The sequence below is a fragment of the Alexandromys fortis genome, unplaced genomic scaffold, assembly GCF_014885135.2.
Source record: "Alexandromys fortis isolate MF-2015 unplaced genomic scaffold, M_Fortis_MF-2015_v1.1 scaffold_391, whole genome shotgun sequence".
In the NCBI taxonomy this organism is placed as follows: Eukaryota; Metazoa; Chordata; class Mammalia; order Rodentia; family Cricetidae; genus Alexandromys; species Alexandromys fortis.
In genome coordinates, this window is record NW_026068277.1 from 413,941 (window position 1) to 441,162 (window position 27,222).

Below are 27,222 nucleotides of genomic sequence, written 5' to 3' on the forward strand. Positions count from 1 at the left end.
AACCACTGACCCCTTCATCTGGTCCTTGAGAGCTAGCATTTGATTAGAAGCAGCTGCCCATTTCAGGAGACCGGTGGCTCCTTTATTTTTACCCCCTGAGCTCTCCCTCATTCTATTCCTGCACAGAACACTTTCCCTAAGGAATAAGACCCTGTTGCTTCAAAGTCACTATTCTATAAACACTGACCTGGATGTGTAGCAAATGCTTTTAATTCCGGCATGCAGGCAGATCTTTGCGAGTTCCAGAAGAGCCAGGGTTACATAGCGTGACCCTGTTTTAGAAACAACAACAAAACCCACAAGTAGCCACTGACCTCTAAGGCCTCAAGATGTGACTGTTGCTAATTAGATAGTCTGAGGGCTAGTCCTGGCTTTGAGATGAATGTGGTATACGGTTCTTATAATTCTCTAGACTTCTGCTTTCCCTTCTGCCAAATGGGAATGATAGTAACACTTTTAAACTCTGTATCATTTCTATAGTCAAAGCTGGGACACATGTATACATTTAATGTAAAGTTCTTAGACATAAGGTCTTTCAACAATATGGGAAAGTTTATCTACCTACAACCTAGGTAAGTGATTCCTTTCATCACTCAATAGATGTTAGTTCCTTGCCTGCCGACCTCCACACATCTTCTGAACCCATATAACATGCCTCCTTTTCTACGGAAATTTAAGGGTACCTTTTGTTTAGCAGCCACATACTTCATTTTGTTTGATCCTTGTAACAACACTGTCTCATAAATATTTTGATATTACCATTTTAAGATGTTTAGATCACATTTATCTATTTAATTTTTAATTTTGTGCTGAGGGTAGGATGGTGAACATGAGCAGGCATGCCACAGTGCAGGTGTGGAGTCAGAGGACAATTTGGTGAAGTTGGTTCTCTCTTTCCATCATATGGTTGAACTCAGGCTATCAGGCTTAGCATCAGGGGCCCTTTCCTGTTAAGTCATCTCACTGGCTCCATGATGCCCATTTTATAGAAGAGAAAGCTGAAGCACCAAGTGTTTCAGGGACTGGCCAAGGTTACATGGTTTATGAGTGGCAGAGCCAGGACTATGATCTGGAGTGAATTCCTCTCAGATCACAGAATCCTGGTTATATATATATATCCTGTGGTCCTTAACTTACAAGACTGTGAGCTCTTGGGGGTCAGGTGTGATGTCTCTTTATAGAATTGACATAAAATTTTTCTTGCGTTTTACATAATTGATAGGTTGGACTGTGTTGGAGGAGGCTGCTTGTTGGTTCCCAGCTGCCCGGCTAGCTTAGACCTAAAATAATTACACAGAAACTGCATTAATTAAATCACTGCTTGGCCCATTAGCTCTAATTTCTTCTTGGATACCTCTTACATCTAAATTTATCCCATTTCTATTAATCTGTATATAACCACAAGGTCAGGTCATGGCCTACCAACAATGTTTCAGCATGTCTATTGCTGGCGGCTCCATGGCATCTCCCTGACTCCACCCTCTTTCTCCCAGCATACAGCCTAGCTTTTCCCACCTAGTTCTGTTCTTTCCTGCCTTAGGCTCAAAGAAGTTCTTTATTCATTAACCAATAAAAGCAACACATAGACAGAAGGACCTCCTACACCATTTCCCCTTTTCTGTTTAAACAAAAAGGAAGGCTTTAACTTTAACATAGTAAAATTACATATAACAAAACAGTTATCAAACAAGAATTACAGTTATAATATTTATATCTACTTTATCTTTTATCATAACTAAGGAAAACTATATCTATAACTATAAATTCTTCAACTCCATCAAAGACTCCAGAAGGATATATTCTTACCTAAGTTAACAGGAAGTGCTTTGTAAGCAACTTCCAAAACTCTAGAATTGACAAAGACATATCGCTGCCTAGACAGTCACCCAAAGTTTGTCTGTACCATTGGGGCATCCATCTTCAGCCTACAGACCCATAGTATCCAGCAGATTTTTCCATGAATCATGAAATTTCAAAGACAGTTCTGCCTATATTGGCAGTTTGCCAGTCACTTTCTTTTGTATCCTGCATAATGTCTAGTAGAGTCTTTCATGAAGCAGGAACTCCAAAGAATCGTCTCACTTTTAGTCAAGTTCATCAGTCATTTCTCTGTGGGTCCTGCATGCCTAGTTCTAGTTATGCAGTCCAGGCAAGAGCAGTTTCTTGCCCAAATGGCTAACCAACTCCATAAGAAGCCTCTTCAATGCCCATCACCTTCTTGAAATAGCTTGGTGCTGCAAGGAGCAGATGTGTCTCACTGTCATGAAAAGTCTTAGGTTTTTAAACATTTTAAATGCCATATTTTGAAGGTCTCTGAAAGATTTGAAGAATACCTATTTAACTGAAATATATATTTATACATCTACAAAATCTAATAGTACCTTAAGGAAGGAAGGATTGATTTCAGCTTCTAGTTACAGGAGACACAATTGTTTGTGGAGGGGAAGGTCTGGCAGCAGGTGTGAGAGGCAGCTGGTCACACTATATTCCGAGGCAGACAGCAGAGTGATGATGCCTGCTCATCCTCTACTAGCTTGCTCCTGTTCATGAAATGGTCCTGCTCACACTCCAAGTGAGTGGTCTGCCCTCTTCAGTCAAATCTCTCTGGAAACACCGGCACAGGTGTATTTCCATGGTGATTATAAGGCTTTTTTGTTTTGTTGTGGTTGTTGTTGTTGTTGTTCGGCAAGGTCTCACTATGTTGCTCTGGCTGACCTGGTACTGATTTGTTTAGATCAGGCTGACTTCAACCTCACAGAGGTAAGCTTTCCTCTTCCACCATGATTCTCACTTCTGTCAAATTGACAGGCAATATTAACCATCATGCTGTCTTAGGGGAAGATTGCTGTTTGGGTTCAAAAGATAGTCTATAAATATCCGTGGAGACTGAGAAACTGTCTGGTTAAAGGATGTATTTTCCCTGTAAGAAGTAATGCTCTGGATTTCTAGTCTCCACAAGTGGCTCACAATGTCATAGCGTAACATAATACTTCATCGAATTCCTCCATAAAAATAAAGCTATGAAACATATTAGGAGGAGAGGAGACAAAACATGGAGATGTTTATGGAATGAAAAAAGCAGTGACAGAATTTTCCAGGTCAAATCACGTTTAGAGCAGTTCCAAAGTTAAATGTCTTTTGCATCAGTGAGATGTCCCAGCGTGTAAATGCACCTACCACAAAGTCCAACAACCCATGTTCAGTCCCTAGGGCCCAGGTGATGGGAGGAAGGAACTGACTCTTTTAAGTTGTCCTCTGACCTTCACTCTCACACCATGACACTCATGTGTGTGCTGTGTGTGAGTGTGTGCATGTATGTAAATAAATGAATGTAATAATAACTCTTAAAAACTTAAATGTCTTTAAAAATGTAATACTAAGGACATAATGGCTTCATGGTTAAGAGTACTGGTCACTCTTCCAGAAGACCAGGGTTTGATTTATTCCCAGTCCACCCACATGGTAGCTCACCACTACCTGTAATGTCAAAATCTTTCTACCTTTTCTGACCTAGAGGACACTGCACACACATGGTGCATAGGTATGCATACGGGAAAAATAGCCATCCACATGCAATAATACATTTTTAAATTAAAAATATGATTCTAGTCACTAGAACAAGACAGTATTTTCTCAGTACTAGCTATATAGCAGGTGCTATGCAAAGTTATTTGACTGTATTGTTTGAGTTAACTTTACACAGTTCTATAAGATAACATTACGGTGGTTCCTTCTGTTTTACAGACAAGGAAGGCTGATTAGTCAGTTCTAGATTGCACAGACATTAGTAGAAGATCTGGGATTGCATCAAACACAAGCTAGTCCGATGGCCAAGATTACATCGGTATACTCTGAGGCAACACATTGTAGCTGTACTTGAAAGAATATCTAGAGGGAGAGAAGCACATGTCAGCTGTTGCAGGAGGCTAATCTCAGGAGGCTGGGATGGGGTGGGCTATCATTCACACACATCAGCTTTGGTTTCCCAAGAATGGTTGCTGGTCCTGCAGAAGGAATCTTTGCTTCCTTTCAGTCTCTTCCATTCTTGGGATCCTGAGGCAAACAGTTCCCCAACATGGTCCCATCAGAACCAGTTCTTGGGTTCGTTAGATTTCCCAGCCTAGATGCAAAGTTTGGGAGTTAGATTAAAGCCGATGCCCCTGTGAGCCAAGATACAGCTGCAGGTGCAAAGTGGGACTGTTAGTGAGGCGAAAGAGAAATGGTGTTAAGATTTATTGGTCCATTTCCACCACTTTTTACTTCTTCCATTTCCATACCCATCAATAGCTATTGGTTAGCGATCATTTTCAACTGAGACTGGCAGGCTCAATCCACTAATGGCAGAGCCTAGAGGGCAGTGGGATCTTCTACACTGAGCCATAATCCCAGCCACTTAGTCGGGGAAATTGTTTTTCAGGGTTTTACACTGCCGTTTCTGTTCACCCTTTAATGAATGCTTTCTGTCCATAAATGAAGCAGAGATGGAAAAAGAGGGGGAATAAGTGCTAACATAAATTGCAGTAGGTCAACCACAAATATAGGCTTTCAAAAAAGGTTCTTTTCTATTTCTATTTTTTTTCTAGTATGCGTTAAGGTGCTTGCTGATTCCTAAAGTACTTCCTGAGTTTGATTAGTATGCCTGATGCATCAAAAATTGCCTTTGCAAACCTTTATTCTGTAATCCATGCTTCAGAGTGCAGGGTCCTTTTCAAAACCAGATACAGATCAGGCAATAATGTATGCTGTTTACCATTATATGTCTCTTACTGAATCACCAGTCATATGCTAGGTAATGGATATTAAAATTGAAACAGGCAGGCTCTAAAAAGCTATAGTTGACCTTTCCCTTTCGTTTGGGGGCACAGGAGTTTCTTTTTTTCAGTGTGAGTCATTGCTATAAGAGAAAACTGCACATAATAGAATATATTTTCACCGTACATAGTGTGTTTGTGTAAGAAGCTACATGTGGCTTTGACATTTACACTCTCAGTTCTTTTCCACTATCCTGAATCATGGCCAGGGACTAGAATTACTGTGTGGGTAGGTTGATTGTCTTTCTAAATGCTATGTTGCTTTACAGCTTGGCTTTGGATCATTCCTTGGAATCATCGGCTCAAACCTTATTGAGAACAAGCGGCAGATGGTAAGTTTTCACCATTGTAACAAGCTCAATGTTTATGTGGATGACTAGTAGCAAATTTGGCCACAAAAGAAACTGTTACTTCACCTTTTTCCCTAAGCCTTCAGAGAACTTGTCTCATAGTGAGCTGGTGGTAGGGACTGGTTTGCATCTTGCCCAGTGTTTCCTGACTGACCTGCCCCATCTCTTTAAGCTTTCTCCTTTATTCTCAAAAGAATTCTTCAGGCTGCTCAATCAGGCTGCTGTTCTGGCACAGAATGCCTGTGTTTCTATGATACACAGTACTGCAGCCCTGAATTTTTGGTTACTTTCGTAGCTCCCTTTTGGTTACATAAGGATTTGGAAACATCTTCACAAAGGGTTTTTACCTTTTAGGAGATTATAGTCTAGGGGACTTCAATTAAGGAAACAAATGTAAGCTGGGCATGGTGGTGCATGCCTCTAGTCCTGACACGCAGGATGTTGAGAGAGGAGGGTCAGGAGCTCGGTTCAAGATCACCTTTGAATACTTCTTGAGTTCGAGGCCAGCATGAGCTCCTTGGGACCTAGTCTCAAAACCAAAACCAAGATCCAAACTAGAAAGATAAAGAAAGTAAACACGCTTAAGACCTAGATCAGACAAATGAAATTTACGGTCTATCTACAATATCTTTGTGTCTTTGCCATCCCTAGTTATAAAGCTGAGAGGAGGGGTCAGCATGTAACAGAAGGTGAGGTTTGCCATCCTAATGAGATCCCCCAAAGGCAAGCTGATGTATTTTCCTGGTTGAATTTTGATAAGGCTTCCTTGACGGCAAGAGGTAGAATGGCTATGCAGAATTGCCAGCACAGCAGTTTTATAGAATCACAAATCAGGAAGCCTGGTGAGTGTTCAGACACTGGCCTGCTCAGACTCCCCGTGGACAAGTCTTTGTGGCATCCAAACTTTGGCAGTGGGGTCTGTTTAACATCACGCTTAATAAAATGATGTAATAGCCCTAGGGATAGAACTCTAACCATGTGTCTCCCCCAGCAATATGGGAATCGCTGCCAGGGGACTTCTCTAATAGTTTCTTCTTCCATTTTACCTGGACTTCATCCCTTGCCAGTTGCGTTTGCACTTTGGGCTTAAATTATTCAAAGTAATGGGGGAGGGGGAGTTTTAATTGTAGAGCTGATGGTAGCATAGCTAATAATGCCAATTTCATGACATCGTTCATCCATTATTTACCAATCATCTGCAGTGCTGTGAAGTGAGATTTATGGAGAGAGGTTTCTGAACACCTCCCAAAGGAGATAAGTATTTCCTCTCAGCCTGCTGAAGTGGGTGAACCCTAGGGTACCCTTGGCTTTGATCTTTTTCCTTCTCCCTGGGGACTAGCTTGATGCCATGTTGTTGCCTCCTCTTTCTCCCCAAAAGCCTCAAGAAAGAAAAATGCTGATTCCATGTAGCTCAGAGGGTCACCATGGCAGACTGTGGGCTCATGTACCATGTCCCTTTGTCCTTCGAGACATTCTGAAATTGTGATGCCCCCACGAGTTAAAGCATTGTCTTGGTACTAGAAGACACACTTTAGGAAAATTTTTGCTATCTAACGGGACTAGTGAATTTGCCAATCTGGCTTTGCTATTTGAAAATTTCTAGCTAGGACTGTCTTCCTAGCCCATTGGTGGCTGGATTAGAAGTTTAAGGCCAGACTTATCCATAAAATAAATTTGAGCCAGTCTGGGCTACATCAGCCCACGTCTCATAAAAGAGAAAGATTTTTTTAACATATACCACACAGAATTTATCCATTTCAGAGACTTCAATCCTTGGAAAAATTCTCTGATACGTAAGTGTTAGTAAATTGAATGTCCCCTTTCTTCAGTGATGTACAAGGTGATGTAGAGTTAGGCAGGATCCAAGAATCACTCTTGTTATCGTAAGTGTCCAATGTGTCATCAAGCAGCAGAGTTAGGGGGTACAAAAACAAAGGGCTATGAGTTGCTGGGCACCAGTTCTTTCATAGGCTAAGTAGCGACACTAGACACACTGTTTCCCCTTGCTGTGCCTCCATTCCCACATAAAATAAAATATAGGATTGGATTACATGATGTTCAAGGTCCAACATTTTTCTGAATCTGAGGATGGAAGGGCTATGCAGTTAAATTCCTTCCTGGATAGCATGCTGGATAGCAGCAAGTTTCTTTGTTTGGTGCTCACAGAATGAATTGATGGGCTTACCCTGGAAATTTATTAAAACAGATTGCTTCAGTTGCCCCTTCTCTCCCTCCCTGCCTACTGCCATGCCCACTCATCCTGCATGACTTAAAAAAAAAAAGCATCCCCCATCAGTGACAGACTAGAGTTCTGCTTTGGCTGGCAGTCTCTGGGGGATTAACCAGTCTCCAAAAGCAGCAACAGCAGCAAGCTAACAGACATGTTGATTTTGTTCCCTCCCGCAGCTGGTGGCTTCTATCGTGTTTATCAGCTTTGGCGTGATTGCAGCTTTTTGTTGTGCCATAGTGGACGGGGTCTTTGCTGCCAGACACATTGTGAGTATTATTAGCCTTGAACTTAAGAAACTGCGCAACACTACAAACCCCCAGTCAATGTGTACTGAGTGCTTCGAGGGGCACACACGTACAAGGGAGCAGGAAGCTCTTCAGTCTTCAGTAGCTGGTAGTCAAGGTGACAACATCAGTGAACAATGCAAGCATCTAGAAAACTGGGCAGAAAATGGCAGAACACACCCCAGGTGCCGTAGTGGTACCTGGAGTTCATTGTGTCTTGAACTCCAAAGCACAGGAAAGACTTCTAAGTGACAATAGGAATAGGCCTAGCCTTTTGGCATGTGAAATTTGGAAAGGCAAAGACAAAAGCATGGGGTTAAGGGATGGCTTGGAACTAGTCCTGGGGGCAGTGATAGAGAAGAAGGAAGCCATATGACTTCCTGAAAGTGCTAAAAGTCTCCAAATCAACCTCGCCTTCAACGGCCACAAAGAACAGACTGTGAGGACAAAGCTACCTTTCTCTCAGACTCAAACGTTGCTTTTTCCATAGCAGTGGTCGGAATGGAATGATGTACTTGGATGTCTGGAGAACGATTAGACCTAAAGCCTCTACCCTGAGTTCAGTCCTTGGGCCCAGGTGTCAAATATTTCTCACTCTGCAGAAGCCTTGCGTTCAGTAAGGGCCGTCCTCACTCCTGAGCCCTCAATTTGTGCTGCTTATCTGGAGGAGTCTGGACTAAGGACTGCCCGTTGAGCTCCTTATAAAGGACTTCGCCCCCTTTTCAAACTTAGTTCTTTGACAAATTCCAGGCATGTATAGAAATGGATCCTGATTACTGTCCCCATCCCTCCTCTTTTTATCCCCTCCCACTCCCATCAACAGCCACTCCCCCTCCCTGTCTTTTTCCCAGATTCGTGATTTTTTTTTAATTTCATTTGTGACTTTATTTAATTTGTCCAGAGATGTCTGTGTGACCATTTTACTGGGACTATGCATTGCAATTTGGTGGAATCACCAATGGGCACATAACTGAAGGCAATGGCACCCCCCCCTTTACTGAATTTAACAGTAGGAAATAGTTCAGCAACATGTTAGGGATTCCTGGGCCCCTGTTGTGTCCATGCCCGACTGTTAATGGGTTCACTTTTGTACATACCCAGAAAAGTCATCCATAATTGTTGAAAATGTGCATTTCTCCCCGAAGATGGCATTTTGCAACCCCTCTCCATAGCTTCCAGCTCCTACATTCTTTCTGCTCTATCTTCTATAGTCTTTCCTGAGTCTTGGAGGGACTGGTATAAATGTCGTGTTTAGGGCTGAGCACTCCACTGTCACTGATTCTCAACACCTTTTGCAACTGTAAGTCTCTGTGTTTATCACAGTTCACTAGAAAGAACGGCTCCTGTGATTAAGGCCAAGAGTGATAATTGTCTACTTGTATCAATATATGTCTTTAGAAGCTGGGTCAGTGCAATGTTGATTCAGCTAAACAAGGCCTCCCTCAGGACCCATGACTTCCCTCATCATGTGCTTTTAAGCAGATTTTCAGTACCAGGTATAGATTTGCTCCTATGGGGTGGGCTTCAAATCCGATTGCAGAGTGCTTGATTACCACCAATAACAGTTCTCACCAGTGGGGTCACCATTCCTGGCAGGTTAGTATTATAGTTTGGAGCGTTCAAAGCTAGGTTAGACTACTGATACCTTTTCCATGCTAACAACTTACATAGCACCTTCTGGCCCTTGTCCTTCTTTTACCATGTTCTGTTTCACCCTTTTCCAGACTTCTGGCCCAGGAACAACTTTCCTACTAATCCCAGTAAGCATAGTTAGTGTCTAGAAGGCATCATAATTTTAGGGTTCCACAAAAATGCTGCTATTTCTTCTCAAATAAGAAAAATGGTGATCTTTTAGGTTGGGACAAAAAAGTCTGGCACACAACATAAATATATTTTTTTTTATTCCAATACAGTCAAAAAACATTCTTTAAGAATACTTTTCAATGGAAAAGGGGGACTGGGCAAACAGATGAGACTTGGACATAAGAAATCATTAAGTAGCCATGATGTGGTCCAAGGACCAACATCAAGAGTGCGCTTCCCAAGCCTCCAGAGCAAACTCAGTTTTTTTTCCCGCTGAATTAAGCTTGAAAATGAAAATGTTTCCCGGACTATTGAAAATTATATTTTCTAAAAGAGCTGAATCAGAGCACAATTAGCTTATCAGAAATTTCTGTGGCTCAAATGGCATGTTGGTGCATGTCAGCCATTGGCTAATTGTCCAGGTCATTTGAAGAAGCTTCAAGGCTGTGACGAGTTCTGGGTTAGAATGACCTGGGACATCATTATTTCAATTGGAGTGCCTTTATGGACTCTTCTTTCAGACAAAAGAGCCTACTCCTTATTTGCCAAAATCAAAGGCTTCATTATTGCTAATGCTGTCTACCTAATCAGCCTCTGAAATTAGAGCCTAAGAAAAAATCTGTCTAGGGAGAAAAAATAAGGTACAGAAAAGAGATGCCCTTTCTCTGATTTGTATTGAGGGTCAGGAATATAAATATTATTCCCTCTACCAGACTGAAATATTTTAGCTAAGAGAAGTCACTTTGTTCCAGCCATCTTTTGATTCCTAAATGATATATCAGTAATTATTAACAGTTATAATTATGTTCCTTAACATAGCAATTAAGGTGGCCTTTGCATATTACTCCCTGAATCTATACATGTTTTGTAGCATTGGTTGCAGTCAGTCATAGTGTGCGAGCTATTTTGTATTCAATAAGAGCCATCTTAATAACACTAATTCCTTGTTTTTTATGTAATACATTAGGTTTTCAATGTGTTTTCACATCTATTACCTCCTCCGAGACCTACAGCAATCCTGTGAGATATGTAGGGCAGGCATTATTATCCCTATTTGACAAGCAGTACTCACTCTGAAACAGTCTCCATGGCAACATAGGCCTAGCGACTCAGAAGCCTAGAGTAGATTTTGATGGCATCATGAACTAAAATGGCTTCCTTTTCTTCTTCTTTCTTCCACTCATAAATGTTTTTAAAATGTATTTACTAAAATATAGTTTATATGCTGAGCAACTCATCTATTTGAAGATTATAATCCAATAGTTTTTACTCTATTCACAGCTAGATGGGGACATCAGATAGTTTTGGATTCTTTTCATAGAAAAGCCCTATGTACTTTGCCCATTATATCCTATCTCTCTATCCTCCTCAACCCGAAGCATCAACTTTAATAGCTATTCCCATTCTACACATTTCATACAAAAGGAACATAGTACAATATGTGGACTTCATGATTGGCTTCTTTTATTTAGTATAATGTTTTCAAGGTTCATCCAGGTTATACCCCGGGACAGTGCTTCATTCCTTTCTATGGTGCAATTCTGTATGAATAGACCACATTTTGTTTGTCCATTCACCAGTTAAAGGGCACAATGAAGTAGTTAACATTTGAGCACATGTCTCTGAATGGGCTTATTTGCATCTTCCTTTCCTTTCCTTTCCTTTCCTTTCCTTTCCTTTCCTTTCCTTTCCTTTCCTTTCCTTTCCTTTCCTTTCCACTTAGGAATGGACCGGCTAGGACATCCAATAACTGTGTTTAATTGTTTGAGGAACTGCCAGACTGTTTTCCAAAGTGGTCGTGCTGTGTTATACTCACCGGCAATGTATTAGGATTCAGATTTCTTCACAGCGTCACCAGTTGTCATTAGTATCTGATTGTGCCAGAGAGTGTGGGGCAGTACCTCATTATGGTTTTGATTTATATTTTCCTTATGTGCATAACATTTTGGATCATTGGTTCAGTTAGCGGCAATGGTGAAAAAAATCCAAGCTCTATTGACTGGGACGTTCCTATGAGTCCAGCTTTAGTTACTTTTCCTGAGGAAAAGGACCTAGCGACGTAAGGATGGGATTAATTTGGCTCCCAGTTTGAGGCACAGTCCCTCATGGCAGGGAGGGCATGGCCTCCGGGGTCCAGAGCACTGGTTACATCACATCTGCAGCCGGGAAGCAGGCAGGAGAAATGTTGGTTCTCAGTTCACTTTCTACTGTTTCAGTGAGGGATGCCAGCTCAGGGAATGGCGCCCCTGCCCTTCAGTGTGGGTCTTTTCGCTTCATTTAACCCAACCAAGATCGTCACTCTCAGTCACGATCGTAGGCTAACCTAATCTGAATGATTTCTCACAAATATGCCCAGAGGCTCGTCTCTGCAGTGATTCCAGGTTCTGTCAAGTCGATCATCATTAATGACCACAGCCACCTACTTGTCTCTAAGACCCAAGGCCTGTTGCAAGTTCTGCACTTGCTCAGTTCTATGGTAGTAGCATCATAGTCATCAGATTTTGGTGGCACCACAATGCTGTTAAGTCACAGATCCTCTGACTCCCCTTCTGTCCCAGAAGTCAAGTCTTTCTCCCCTGCAGTCTCTCTCCCCGCACAGAGAGTTGATAAGAAGGCATACCATGACCTTTCTGAGTTGACTGTCTCTCCCTTTCAGCTGCCAACAAGTCCAGCCCCCCTGCTTCCCAGGCCTGAGACTACCCGGCTTATAACTTTACTTTTATCAGTGCCTTATGACTTCTAGGATGGTCACATGATGTGGAATTTACCCCCATCCCCAGCCACCAGGAAACCTGCAGGAGTCAGAAACTCTTTATCTCACAGAATCAAATGATCCGTTATCCCACAGAACCACATCACAGCTGCCCTAAGGCCGTGATACTACTCTTACTAGTGAGCATTTCTCTGGCAGGACAGTCACAGCTTTTTTTCAACAAAGCTGCTGTTGGGGCTGGAGAGATGGCTCAGAGGTTACAAGCATTGCCTGCTCTTCCAAAGGTCCTGAGTTCAATTCCCAGCAACCACATGGTGGCTCACAACCATCTGTAATGGGGTCTGGTGACCTCTTCTGACCTTCATGCATAGACATAGACAGAATATTGTATACAAAATAAATAAATAAATAAATAATTTTTAAAAGAAAGCTGCTGTCTTTTAGTTACAATATGTATCATAAGGTAAGGCTGGGCACATCTTCAAGAAATATTTCTTCTAACACTGAACCTGCCCAAGGAGATTTGGCAGTTGTCATTGGCACCTGAATCGTTTGGTGGACATTTACTAGACTACATAATAGAAGTCCCATTTAGATCCTAGCCAACTCAGGTGGGCTAAAGCCATCCTGCCCTGTTGGGGAGGCCCTCTAATATCATCTAGCCATATTTCTTTGACTCGAGTGAATCTAAACTTTCCCAAGATCTAATAATTCCTGATGCATCCCTCTTAAGTGTGTTCTTCTTTCTCTTTCTTGTTTCGCATTCCTTTCTTTTCTCCATCTTCCCGCCTGTGACCATTCGTTAGCTGGAGAAGCCAGTTTGCTCTCCTGTGTTACGATTTCTTTCTTTTCCCGGTGTAGAGATTAGAAATTGACCTTTCAGGGTTAGAAAGAGAGTGCAGTTACATAGTAGGTATGAGCAAGCCATCTAATATATAGCAGTACCGTTTCCCGTCCCTCCCTGTCAAGTCTGGCAGTCCTCCAAGCTAAAGAGGCTGCAAGCTCAGGCTCAGTGACCTCTTCTCACCCCTGAATTGCCTGTTCTTGCCCTTCTCCTGGGGGATTAAGTGTAGAATAGTAGGCGGCCATAGCTAGTGGGCAATCGTCCTGCGTGCCTGTCTTTGTTTAAGCTGAATGGCTTCTGCAAAACCAGGTCCCAGGGCTATGGCCGGCACCATGGTCAAACCTTTCCTTGAGCCAATAATAATAAATTTGCTGTTACTCCAACAGAGAAAATAAATCCTGCCAGTTGTGAGCACGGGAGTCCGCGTTCCTTCCTAGTCTGACTCCAGACTGAATTGACAGCCGTGCATTTTTGTAACACTGAACAGCAAAGAGAATTATGGCACATGAGCTAATGAAAGCCCAGGGTCATTGATGGGGCCACAGAATAGAAGGCAAGAGGCACTCAATGCCAAGTGTAGGGGGGTTCTAAATCACAGATACAGGGGAAATAACCATCAGGATTGGAACTAGAAAGAGAAGTGAGGGCAGAAGGGGAAAGGCAAAAAATAAATTTCATGCTGCCCGAGCCCTTTGAACTAAACCCCTAAGGCCATTTTGCATAAACTTTATGCTGCTAATATGACCTTGTCCAAAGACCCCCACTACACAGGGATGCTTAGCATTGGTTCTGGAAATGACAGCATCTTCTGGTTATCAGGCATCTCTGACTCCAACCCTCAATGCCTGACAGCTTCATCAGAAAACTGGGCAAGCTAGCGGAGTAAATCAACCGTCCTTGATCTCCACATTAATTTTTTTTTGCCTTTGCCTTAGAAGTACATTTTAAGTTCTCTGACTTTATCTAAGCTGCGTAGGTGAGTGAAAATGGCTTGTGGTTCAGTTGAGTTAAAACCTCCAGCTGACTAGGTGGCTGCACATCCTCCTCCAGCTTCTGGCTTCTTCATCGCTTCCAATTGAAAAGGCAGGGAGCACAAGCCAACCAGCCCTTACCTAGTCCCCAGGTGATAATGAGACTTCATAGTCAAAGCTGTGCTCTCTCTATTTAGAGGTGTAATATTGCAATAACCTGGAGTTTTGAATCATCTTGCTCCCTAGGGCCTGAGTGCAAGAAGACAAAGCCTAGAAGGGAAAGAAAACCAGAGAGGAAATTTCAAGAAGCTCACTTTTCAATCAGCTTTCCTGGTTTCTCATTAACCCAAGTAGTCTAACAGAAAGCAGTTATTAGAAGGATTTCGTCCAATCCATACAGTCTCAGGCCTCCTCGTAGACAACTTTAAGAATTTAACTCGACCTACTGCCCCCCCCCCATGTGTGTGTTTCAGATCTTTTATTAGCAAGTGGGGCTCTTGATATTTTATTTTCCAAAGCCAAAACCCTTTTGGTTTGGTGTTTCCCTTTATAGGATTTGAAACCACTCTATGCTAACCGGTGCCACTATGTTCCCAAGACATCCCAGAGGGAAGCTGAGGAGGTGAGCCACAATGACGCTGCATGTCTTTACCTCATGGGAAAGTCCCTTGTTTTATCTGAAACAAACTTTCTTTTAAAAAAAAAATAGATCTATTGATTATCTTATGTGAATGAGTGTTGTGCCTGCATGTATGTATGTGCACCACATGTGTACTGGAGTCACATAGTTAGTGATGAGACACCATGTGGATGCTGGGAATCGAACCCTGTCCTCTGCAAGAACAAGTGCACTTAACTGCCAAGATAACTCTCCAGCCATGAAACACTTTCTATATTATTTCTTTCCATAGGCTTAAGTCTTACTGCTAGGTGTCTAGAGCTATTGGTTCAGTGGGTCAAAATACAGTGTTACTGAGGATATGCCATAGATTGGAGCCTCACGAGGCCTAACCAGGTTCATTTTGTTCCACGGACACAGGCTGCCTCTCTGACCCCAGCCAGTAGTCTCTCAGTGTGTGTCCCTCTCCCATCTCTGCTGCTGCTGATTCAGCTGCCTGGACTTGGTGCTCAGCTCAAAGGAGATATGAAGCTCACCAGGTCACCAGGCCTGTGTTAAGAAGGCAAAGCTTGAATCCCACATGTGGGAACTGTCTGGAGGCCAAATCAGAATAGCTCAACAATCTGTTCTGTCTCAAGGTTCTAAGAAGGCCCAGATTGATAGTCTGGCCTTGTCATGACACCGCTAAGAGGCCAGCCTAATAGTCCTTGCGTAATCTCAGGAGAGTATTTGTGTCCTGCCCTACACTCCCTTGTGTTTCATGCTGCTTCAGCTAGAGATACTCACAGTGGCAACATTTGGGGGGGGGCACTTTCATTTCAGCATGTCATAATCCCATCCCAACCAGTGGATTCCAACATATGAAGGTCTACCTGTTTCTGGGAACTCTGACAATTTGGCACCCTGTTAACCTCAAAATGAAAGCCATTCACTGTGAGGATACACCCAAGGGTGCATTGGTGCACACAAATTGGACTTGGGGGAGAAAAAATAAAGAACACAAAGTTGGGTTAGTAGGGAAGCAGGGAGGGGTCTAAAAAGAGTTAGGAAAGGGGGTAAATAGGATCAAAATGAATTGTATGAAATTCTCAGAGAACTAATAAAAATTACAAAAATAACATTAAAAGCTAGCACATGTGTGATTGGAAAAGAAGAGAAATGGAGGCAAAATGGCCACTACATCACACACATAAAGTGGCTGGGAGGCCCCTTTACATAAAACACATCGTGCATGGTGTTCTTGGAGTTAGACAAAGCCATAGTCTTGCTCCAAAGGACAGCAAATGCTTTTCATTATGGAAGTAGCATTCCCTTTCGTCCATTTTCTGCTAGCAACCACGAAGTTACCATTTTTCTAATTGTTCCTGGGTTAGAAGAGGAATAAAATGTGTGTGTGTGCGAAGAGCATAACAAAAAGGCACTAGGCACTTGGATGCATAGGGTCCAAGATGAAGAAAAGCGCCCATTTCCTATGAAGATTTCTGCAACGAAGCCAAACACTGTGAAAGTACTTTACTATACCGGTAGAGGGAAGGGAGCTTAAACAATTTCTTGAGAGAAGGCAAATGCAGATTATTCCTTATATTTTTAGTTTTGGAAAATGTTTTTGTAAGCTCAGAAAGTGTAACGACCGTTGTGGTTATTCTCTTGATTTCCTTCTGAAAGCGTCTTGTATTAATTTTCCAACTGCGCAAATACCATAACAGTGTCCATAAGTTTGCCTGTAATCCTGTTTCTCTTAACTCAATTTTTCCTGTATAAGGTCATAACTTCCTCAAGCAAACTTTCTCCTTCGACGAGGGCTTTGCGGAACCTTACCCAGGCAGTTAAGGAGGTACTGGTGGACTTCCCTGTGCATGTATGGCCCTCTGTATTTCCTTCGACCAGATCCTCTTTCATCCCTTGTCCCGCTTTGCAAACCCTTCTCATCCTCCTTCCCTAAGAGCCATCTAATATTCCATAGACTCTTCCGCCTGTCCTTCCTCTTCTCTCCCTCTGCCCTCGATAAGTGGGGGCACTAAGGGCCATGCCTGGGGTTGAACACAATGCCAGCTCTACAGGTGCTTGCTTTGTGCACACACAAAGCCACCTCTCTGCTCTGCCTCATCTTTCTTTTGCAAGACTATGCTCCTGCTACAGCCCTTACCTCTGTCTCCATCAGCCACTAGCTCACACTCCAATCCCAGAGGACCAATCCTCCCACCCAGTGCTAGCTTCTCCCATTGTTATTTTGTGTCTTCAGGTGAACTGCCCTCAACTTAGCCGTGGACTCTGCACACCTCGCATCCGGGGCAACACCTGCTTCTGCTGTGACCTCTACAACTGTGGCAAGTAAGTATGGTGCCACAAACACAGCGGTCATTGGTTGGCCATGTTCGGTGCTAGGTGAGCCAAGGCTGGTGAAGGCTGTTATGGTGGGGGTTATAGAAACAGGGGCTCCTGGTCTGTTACAGATTCCACCTAACCGGCCTTCTCTGTGCAAGGTGTCATGCTGGCTACTTTCACAACCTTTATCTCATATAATTTTCTTTACACTTCATTTTTGCCTCTAAAGTCTGTAGAATGTTAAAGCCGAGGAAATTGGAGCTCAGAAGAAAGACAGTTAACTAAAGGATATACAGAACTTGAAACTAGACGTAGAAAGCAAACTCAACACTATGTCTACATTTGACAGCATCCAGTAAATATTTATTGAGTACCTTCTCAGAGCCTGGACCTGTTCTCCACACTAAGGATTAGTCAGGGATTAAAGCAATAGTCTTTGTCCCCTGGAGCTTATGTTCTAGCAGGAGAGATACTATAAACACACATAATACCTGGCATAATATTGGCTGTGATTAGAGGTCCGAAGAAAAATAAATTGGGAAAGGTAGACACCAATGAGGGAGAAATTGTGTCCACAAAGTGGGTATGGGATGTCTCTTTGTGAAGGTGACATTTGTGAGGGGACCTGAATAAATTGGAAGAGCAAAACAAGAAGATACTTCGGAAGAGAGTTCTTAAGCAGGGGGACCTCAAACTATAAAGGGTTCAAAGCAGGGTTGGTGCCAGCAATGCTCCAACCATTCAAAGTCTCTGCCATCCAGTTAGGATTACACCAGTTAATTCTTTCTTTCAAAACATTAGGTGGTAAGACTACAGATTTCATGCTTTGTAGGAAAGACAAATAAATACACAATTGCTATTTGAACATAATTTAATAGGGTAGTCAGGATCAGTGGCTGTAAACAAGGACCTTGGTGGCCTAAGCGAATGGGAGACAAGGGATAAGGAGAAATTTAGGATGTAACTAAAAGCAGGTAGAAATGGGGAAAATATGCTTGCAAGTTGTCAGGAGGTAGAGAAAAATGTAGTGGCCGGTGAAGGGAAAGCAGGAGCCAGGTTCTCATATTAAAGAACCCTTTGGCTTTGACCATGGAGGCGATTGTGAGCTAATGAAAAATGAACTTGAACTAACTGGTAGACACTTGAGACAGCTGGGATGTTGGAGAGAATGAGACCCAGTCTAGGATGGGTTAGTGGCAATGAAACACAGGAAGTTTGTTTTTGATTTTTGAGACAGGGTTTCTCTGTGTAACAGCTCTGGCTCTCCTGGAACTTGATTTATAGACCACGCTGACCTGATTGAGGCAGATCCACCTGCTTTTGCCTCCCGAGAGCTGGATTTAAAGGTGTGCGCTGCAACCACCCGGCAACAGGGAGTATCTTTTAGAGAGCAATTTAGAAGGTGGAATTGGCAGAGACCTGTGAGTGTGGGCTACAAATAATGAGAGGATAGCCCTACATATACAGGGTTGCCAGAAAATTCTTGTCTATGCAGGACTGTTTTCAGACTTAGGGTGGGAGAGCTGAAGGCCCAAGGAGGGAGCAGGAAGCAGCAGAGGAGGGCTAGGTGAATCCATATGGAGAGGCCTCAAAGGGAAGCAGTGCACTTCTACACATTCCCTTACTATCGATATTCAGAGAGCAGCTTCTCTGGTCTGAGGGTCGAAAACTGACAGCTGAAAGTGGAGAGAAGCATGGGGAGAGCTCGCCCCAGACCTTTAGGATTTTTGCTAATACCAGTCTCCTTTCATTGGAATACCCGAAGTAGAGAAAGAGAAATTCAAAGATGCAAATGAGGTGCAAGGACTATCTGTGGTGGAGGGAGAGGCGTAAATATTCATGTTGTAATAACAGCCAGCACCTATAAAGGTGTGCTGGGAGCCACCAGGAACTGAATGGGGTCTGAGATCTGCAGACCCATAGAGATAAGTGACCTATCACACACACACACACACACACACACACACACACACACACACACACACACGGGTGGGGGGGGGAGACAGAGATAGATAGAGACAGAGAGAGCTTTGTCTCTACAATGAGTATGTTTCAGGAAAAGGATTAGATATATAAAAGGTTACTTAAATCTCATTTATCAGAGCCCAAGGTTGACTATTTTCTCTCTATTTTTAAAGTGGAGACTCAAACCCAACTTATCTTTTTGTTAATCTAAATTTCACAATAACCAAATTTCAGAAAACAATGCATACCAGGTTATTTATTTATTTGTGTGTGTGTGTGTGTGTGTGTGTGTGTGTGTGCGTGTGTGTGGGTGTGTGTGGCTTTTTTTGAGACAGGGTTTCTCTGTAGCTTTGGAGCCTGTCCTGGAACTAGCTCGTGTAGACAGCTGGGATGTTGGAGAGAATGAGACCCAGTCTAGGTTGACTTAGTGGTAATGAAACGCAGGAAGTTTGTTTTTGATTTTTGAGACAGGGTTTCTCTGTGTAACAGCTCTGTCTCTCCTGGAACTTGATTTATAGACCACGCTGACCTGTTTGAGGCAGATCCGCCTGCCTCTGCCTCCCGAGAGCTGGGTTTAAAGGTGTGCGCTGCAACCACCCGGCAACTGGTGCACCACCGCCACCCGGCACCAGTGTTGTTTTTAAGAAAGCAGTTTGTTAAGAACTTGTACTAAACTGAACCTCCAAAGGGCAAGGGATATGATTCCATTTCTTCCGTGTCCCCTGCCTCCAGCACAGCCATGACTAGAGAAAGAACTGAGGAAAATGGAGAAACAAGCGTGGTGACATGGTGGTGGTGGTGGCGCATGCCTTTAATCCCAGCACTCAGGAAGCAGAGGCAGGTGGATTTTTTGTGGGTTCAAGGCCAGCCTGGTCTACAGAGTTAGTTTCAGGTCATCCAGGACTGTTACACAGAGAAACCCTGTCTCAAAAAAAATAACCCATCCCCCCAGAAATCCCCACTCCAAAACAAAGCACAGCCTTCCTTTTCACCAGGAAAAGAAAATACTAGATGAAGCAGCTAACATGGGTCATGCCGTTCCTAAAGAGCTTCAAGCATTAATCTATCCTGTATCTAGAAGGCAGACCCAAGCATCTCTCAGTGCCCTTTCCCAAGTTCTGTGTGGCCAGGATCCCAAGGGCAAAACCAGTAAAACAGGACTTGCTTGCACTTCCCTCAGTTTAGAAAGCAGCTATAACACTAAATAGGAGACAGACTTGAAAAGAAGGGAAAGCTTTTCCTTGACCCAGGTTTGTTTTTTTTTTTTTTTTTTTTTTTAGCCAGAGCCAATGAGAGTTAAATTCAAGGCCTAAATATAGCCAGCAAGCAGCATTCTGAGGCTTGGAGACTTTAATTTTGCCGAATGCGTATTTGTTTTCCTCACACGAAGCCTATTTTTAATCAATTGCCAGCTCCTTCAGTCCATTTCCTGGAAAGGAGGCCAAGAAAAAAAAAGTGGGAACAAAAACATCAGGCAGTCATTTGTACAGTGCTGCAGAAACAGAGTGTCTACTGTCCCCTCGAACCCGCAGACCTTCACTGACGTCATGGGTGGTGAGGTTTAATACCAAACATAGATTATTCCATTTAGCCTTGTGCAGGAAGATGGCTTTCTCTAGGACACAGCTTCTCTGCAGTGGCCTTGCAGGGTATGTCTTCCTTCCACCTATTCACTCATCTTTGGAGAGGTCAAGTCAATATCGCTGGTTTTCAGTGTGTAACCTAAAGGAAATGGAGTGGTTTGTGCACTGCCTCAGCTGGGAGCACAGTGATAGAGGCCCGCTTACTTCCATTCCTCATTTCCTCTAACTAACCTTGATGACATTCCCAGTATGTGGTAGGCGCTGTTGTGTTCTTTAGAAACTCAGTTGACAAGAAAGGGATTTAAAAAATAGGGTGTAGGAGAGAGAGAGAGGGGGAGTTAGGGGGAGGAGAGGAGACAGACAGAGATAGAGAAGAGGAGGGATGGAGAGATAAGATGGGAGGGGGAAGAAGATAAATTGCCATGCTTTCTCTTATTTAAGAACAGAAAGATGCATTCTTGCTTTCCCCCAAATCGGCTGCCACTTGTGTCCTTTGAAAACGGGTTGTCTGCTTCTTTAGGCCCAGCCGGGGAGTGGAGTCCAAGGGGAAGCAAGCACACATCCGATGAGCACGCTCATAATCGATGCAGCCATCGGGCTTTGCATTCAGTTCCTCGTGTGCTGTCTGTTCATCTGTGGTCTTTCATATTTCTAGCTGTTCTAGACAGCACGAGAGACGAAAAGATGTAAGGGATGGCCCTCGCTTCCAACAGGTCACAAGTTTCACAGAGACCGCCATGGTGGCCTGGTTATAATACACTATTCAGCATGGAGCAGCCTCTCGGTATATATTAGCTTAGATGAAAAACGCATAACCGACAAGCTACCAAGAAAAGACTGCCTGAGGCTGTGGGTGTTCGCGGGAAAATCTACTGAGTGGGCACTGGAGTCCTTGAGAAGGCCCCGTTGAAGCTTCGAGTCAAAGGGGGATTTAGACAGGCCAGGAACTGAAGACAGTACCTTCTAGAAGGGAAAAACCTGAGTAAAGGTTTTGAGAAAGCTCCCAGCATTCCCTGTCTGGGCCCCCTAAGAATTTGCAGCCTAGCTAGAGTATGCGTTCCATTTTTAACTCAGATTGCAGCAAGATTAATCAAGTATGGACGGTGTCTGGCAGGACTGCCCAAGGGTGAGAACAATAGGAAGGCAAAAGATACAATTTTAGGGTAAATTTTTTCCCAGATAATGGACCAAATGAAATCATGGCTCTCAAATAGAAGAAACCACATTAATTTGCTAAACCCCATACTATAATTAAGCATTAACTTTCTTTTGCTTCATGATTCAGTTTTTAAAAAATTAAATAGTTGCCGAACCCACTCAAATTGAAACCAATTATACTCTAGAAAATTGACTACTTTTTCTTTTGTGAGGTGCCAAAGATGGAACCAGGGGACTTGTACATGCTAGGCAAGTGCTATGTATCAAGTCGCAAATTAATATGTACTCTTAAAACTCACAGCTCCATGTTGAGGCATGTGCACCGAATTATGTTTCCAGACTGCGGCTCTCAGAAGGAAAAAATTCTTTTTGCTTGTTGTGTGTTGCTTTATACACAGCCTTTTGGATGTGTATGTGTGTGTGTGTGTGCACACACACACCACACGTGTGGAGTTTTTAGAGGGCAACACTCAGGGGTCAGTTCTCACTTTCCATCCTAATAAGGCAGAGTCTCCTCTCTTGTTCCTGCCTCTGCTAGCTGGTCCAAAAGCTTCCAGCCAATTCTGGCTCTACTTTTCATCTTGCCATAGGAGTACTGGGATTAAAGATGCCACCACATCTGGCTTTTAAAACGTGGGTTCTGAGGATATAACTCAGGTCATAAAGCTTACAAGGCAAGCCTTTTATACACCAAGCCATCTACCAGGCCCTGTCATGCACATTTTTATTAAATCTCCCAGGCTCAGAGAAGGTCAAAATGTTTTCATCAGGCAGCAAATAAACTTCAGTCAGGATTCTAATGAAGCCTGACTCCAGAGTGTGCTAGGGTGTGCTGCCTTCCTGTGTGTACGGCTCACTTATATGAAGTAGCCTAGGAGACAGACAAGGATAATTGGGAGGATGTCAGAAGATGACTCTGAAGCCATTGACATGTCCCTACAATTCTGCACTCAGACACATACCTGCCCTTTTCAAAAGGATTGAACCTGTACTTTTGCATCTTTTGGGGGTAATAAGTAATATGTATACTCTCCTTCCCCACCACCAGTGCCAACAGATAGGAGACACTCAAAATATGCTTATGAATGGGCTCTTCAGATAAGTTCTTAAAAATACTGAAATTTCAATTCAAGTTCAGATAAATTCAAATACTATTAAAATTCTACTATGAGGGGCTAGAGGCACAGCCCAGTGGTTAACTAGAGTTACAGGCAGTTGTGAGCTGCCTCACATGGATGCTTCAGAAACCAAGGTCTGGCTTCTGCCTATAGCTCCAGTTTGGGGGGGGGGATCCAATGCCGTCTGGTGCATTCTGTAAGCTCGCACACACATTCATAACCACACACAAAGAATATAATTGATACACACAAGCAATACACATGTTAAATACTCATCGATGGTTCTGATGTCGTCTACCCTGTAAGCACACTGATTTCAATTCCTCAGAGAAATTGTTTTTAAAGGATCCTAAGTTAAATTTATTCACAAACTCAAAAAGTCATTCTTGCATGAATTGTGGAGATTAATCCTTGATTTTGCTTTGTTTGTTTTTCATTCTTGGTAATGCAATTACATGGAAGTCTCATATAATACTCTTCAGATGCCAGGGCATTTTATTGTATGTTTAATTTTAAGCACCATGCTTCATGCTGACTGCTTTGCAATATCCAGAAGGAAGGGAATTTCCATTTGATTCCTTTATTGGGTATTTATACAGCACAGGATGTGTGTCATGCATGGCAGTTTTATGGATTTTTCCCCCTGAGATTTGAACAAATATCTATTCACCCCAGAAAAAGCAGAGATCGACGAAATAAATTATTCAACCCAAGTTTAGCTTAGTAAACCAGTGAGTTTATCTTGCCACTAATCCCTTGGCATGAAGGAGGTGATTGCTTCTAGCTCCCTCTCCCCTACTGATAAGATCTGTAGATGCGGAAGTTCTTTATATAACATGAGTATTATAACCTACACAACCTACACACAACTTTTTATATATTTTAAATCACCTTTAGATTACTTGTAATTCCTAATCCAACGTAAATGTCAGGATAAGAGGTATTATACTATATTATTTATGGAATAACGACAGCCAATGGTCTGTATATGTTCAGTACTGACCCACGTTTTTAATTTTTAATTTTTGGCTGGTTGAATTTGTAGATGCAGAACCTGCGGGGTTTACATCTTCCATATATGTATTTGGATAGAGAGCACGAATCAGTCTGTACCAAGTAATGTGACCCAGAGTAACTAGGCTGAGTGTGGGCATCGTTAGACAAGGTAGCCGGGGAAGACCTCTCCGAGGAGATGATAGTCTAAGTTTTGTGGTACATCTGAGTTTTAGTAGTGTAGACTTTTGGGTGGTTGGTTTTGAAAGGGGAGACAAGGAAGTCTTTGAAGCCTCCATCAGACTTCAGCACCACTTACAACTTGACCAAGTTCCTTACCCTCCCTGGGCTTCACTTCCGTCCTTTGAAAAGTGGAAGTGGAAGGGCATCTACCTCAGTGGTTCCCAGCTTTCCTGATGCTGCCACCAATCCTTGAATCCAGTTCCTCATGTGCTATGGACCCCCAACCATAAAATCATTTTTGGTGCTCTTTCATAACTGTAATTTTGCTACTGTTATGAATCATAATGTAAATATCTGTGTTTTCTGATGGTCTTAGGTGACCCCGGTGAAAGGGTCATTTGACCTCTAAAGGGATCTTGGTCCAAAGGTTGAGAATCGCTTCTCTACCTTGTGGAATATTGTAAGGGTTTGCAGTGCCGACAGGCATTGCTGTGATGACAGAAATTCTTTATAATATGCTCTGTTCAATAACCACTATGTACATATGGATACGAAGCACTTGAAACACGAGAAGACTAAATGCTTGGACTTATAAATTTGACTTAATAAGTAGCCACACATGGCTAGTAGCTGCAATATTGGACAGCCCTGATTTGCTGAACTGACATATGGGAAAATGCTAAGCACCGTGCCTGGTAGATAATATGTGTCTATTAATGTCCTTTAGGATCAGTGTTAATGATGGATACAAGCGTCTCTCTAGCAGGCAACATTTTTTTTTAAAGACAAACATCAATCACAATTATATTTATTGCTGTGCTATACACTCCAAGTGAGCTGCAATGATATGTTCTACAAAACCTCCCCACCTTTCTAGGCATGTTTTATTTTTTTTTCCCTGAGCTACACAGTAGTCAGATCCTGGTGGTGCTGGCAAGGGAGGAAGATGTTTTGCTGCTAGGAGACTGACTATGCTGTGCTTCTCCCCATGCAGTAGGGTGGAAATCACTGGCGGGTACTATGAATACATTGATGTCAGCAGCTGCCAGGACATCATCCACCTGTACCACCTACTCTGGTCTGCCACCATCCTCAACATCGTTGGCCTGTTCCTGGGTATCATCACTGCTGCGGTCCTTGGAGGATTTAAGGATATGGTAAGAGAGAAAGCGACTTTCCATTTCATAGGGCCGTCTGTTGGGAGATGGAAAACCAGGCTAGGATGTTTGGGACAATGGAGATACATTATTCCAAGGGAGGAATCCGAATGTGGTATATGCAGCTACCTTCAAATACCTCAAGATGGAGCGAGAAGTGCCATCAATCTGCTTATCCTTCTTGTTAACATGAACTTCCTGTTATCTTGAGGCATATTTTGAGAGAAAAATGAGTGAGAGGGGGCTTTTCAGACTTCCCATTCTCTCTGCTTGTGCGAACAATTTATCACTTTCAGTAGAAACTTTCCTAGTTAGTTTTCTCCTTAATGGTCTTTGGGAGACAATGAAGGAAAGGGAATTTATGTTTAGTTGTAGGCAAGATTAATGTTAATCTTCTATAGGAATTCCACAGTGGGGTTTCTGCAGTAAAAGTATATAGGCTTCCCCCTCCCTTCTTATACCTGAAGATTCAGCCCTAGGCTAAGCTGCTTGTTAGGTCTTGCCTTCCCCGGCCTACCCACATTCCTGTTGCTCTCTTTGAAATGTATCCCATGCATGTGTGCATGACTGCAAATGCACACCAGCACTCAGAATCCTCAATAATGCATGCTCCCCCAATAGCAGTAGATGCCCTATTCTTTTGCTTTCAAAACATTTCTAATAATTTATTTGCTATGCTGGTAAACTTTAATCTCCAATTATGAGCTGTTAGTTTTGAGCCATGGTTATTAACCTGGCTTCATATTAGAATCCCTTGGAGTATTAAAATAAAGCAAAGCAAAACAAAATAGAATAAATCCACATGCTTGGGCCCTTCACCTAGACATTCTGATCTGGCCGGTATAAATGGAAACCCACCTATGAATGGGGATTCTGACCCACAGGCAGGATTGAGGACCACTGCTTCACATATCCCTTTCAGAGTTCTTCCCCCCTCCCCCCCCCATTATTTACATAGAGTGAGCTGCTCTCGAACTCTGGCCCTCAGGAACAGCAGTGGGCGCTCTTAACCTCTGAGCCACCTCTCTGGCTGCTGCTTTTCAGACTTCTTTTGTGCCTAAAAGGGACTTTCTTTGGACCCAAGGATTCTATGGTTGTTTATGTCTTCTTTGAAGGCCCCTCAAAACAGAATCCTCAATAGCAATCTCTAATCTGACCCCAGACAGACAGTTGAGAAGGTGGTGATGGGAAAATGGAAAGCAACTAGGGTGAGGGTGACAGTGGAGTTTTGGTTACAACCTCTCCAGCAGAACTGACCTGATTAGGAAGAGTGGGTATACCGCTGGTGGGTCCGTCATGAGAAATCCTTCCTTGTCGGGCCGCAGTCTATTGCTCCCTCTTCTCTCCATCTCCCGTGTACACATTTCTCATCCCCTCTGCTCTGACACTGGGAAATCCAAGCACTAAGAAGTAAGGCAACCTTTTGACCCAGCTGTCATACTAGGGAAGAGAAGGATTTCCTGTCACCTGGGGCCCAAGGAAACGTTTAGAAGACATAGCTGTTTCTGGGTTGAGGTTTCTTTGGGGAAAAAGAATTGCCATTGTCCTTGGATGCTTTCCCCAGAAGAGTCTCCTAGTGGTGGGGACTGTCTGAATGGGAAAAGCTCTCCCATCTAGTGGAGCGGTAGGGAATCCTGCATTGATGGAATGAATGCTGCTTTACCTGCAAGGTGTCCCTCCCTCTAATTTTACCCCACAAAGTCATGGTGCTAACGATTCATTTGTTTGCTTTCCTTCCAAATTTTCGGGTAGGCATTGCCCCTTTGTTTCTTGTCTGCTTTCAAAATTAAGACAGTAACATTTTATTTATGTTCTTCCATTTTTTATTATTGTTTATGTGTACATATGCACGTCTGTATATGTGCATGGGCCTGAGGTTAGGGGCATCCCCTGGGGCTGGAGTTACAAACAACTGTAAACTGCCTGTTGTGGGTGCAGAGAATTGAATTCGGGTCATCTTCAAGACAATACATGATTTTTACCACTGAGCCATCTTTCCAGCCCCAGATAGTAGTAACATTTTAAATAGGCTGGCTAATATGCCACGGAGGTGTTAAAACCTTGTATTAATTAACCTCTCCGAGTGAAAGATTTAATAATTTTCTAGGGTGGCAA

General features: G+C 43.0%; 1 protein-coding gene across 2 annotated transcripts in view; it reads left to right on the forward strand.

The window, feature by feature from the left end:
- Positions 1-27,222, forward strand: part of Tmem255a (transmembrane protein 255A) — a 55,557-nt gene that overhangs the window by 12,497 nt on the left and 15,838 nt on the right. The window contains exons 3-8 of one of the 2 annotated variants that reach the window (XM_050132123.1): positions 5,081-5,143; positions 7,568-7,657; positions 14,560-14,628; positions 16,388-16,459; positions 16,868-16,956; positions 24,945-25,107. In XM_050132123.1, the coding sequence (XP_049988080.1) occupies positions 5,081-5,143; positions 7,568-7,657; positions 14,560-14,628; positions 16,388-16,459; positions 16,868-16,956; positions 24,945-25,107 (546 nt within the window). The remainder of the gene's footprint in view (positions 1-5,080; positions 5,144-7,567; positions 7,658-14,559; positions 14,629-16,387; positions 16,460-16,867; positions 16,957-24,944; positions 25,108-27,222) is intronic. The other variant, XM_050132124.1, reaches the window with a different exon arrangement.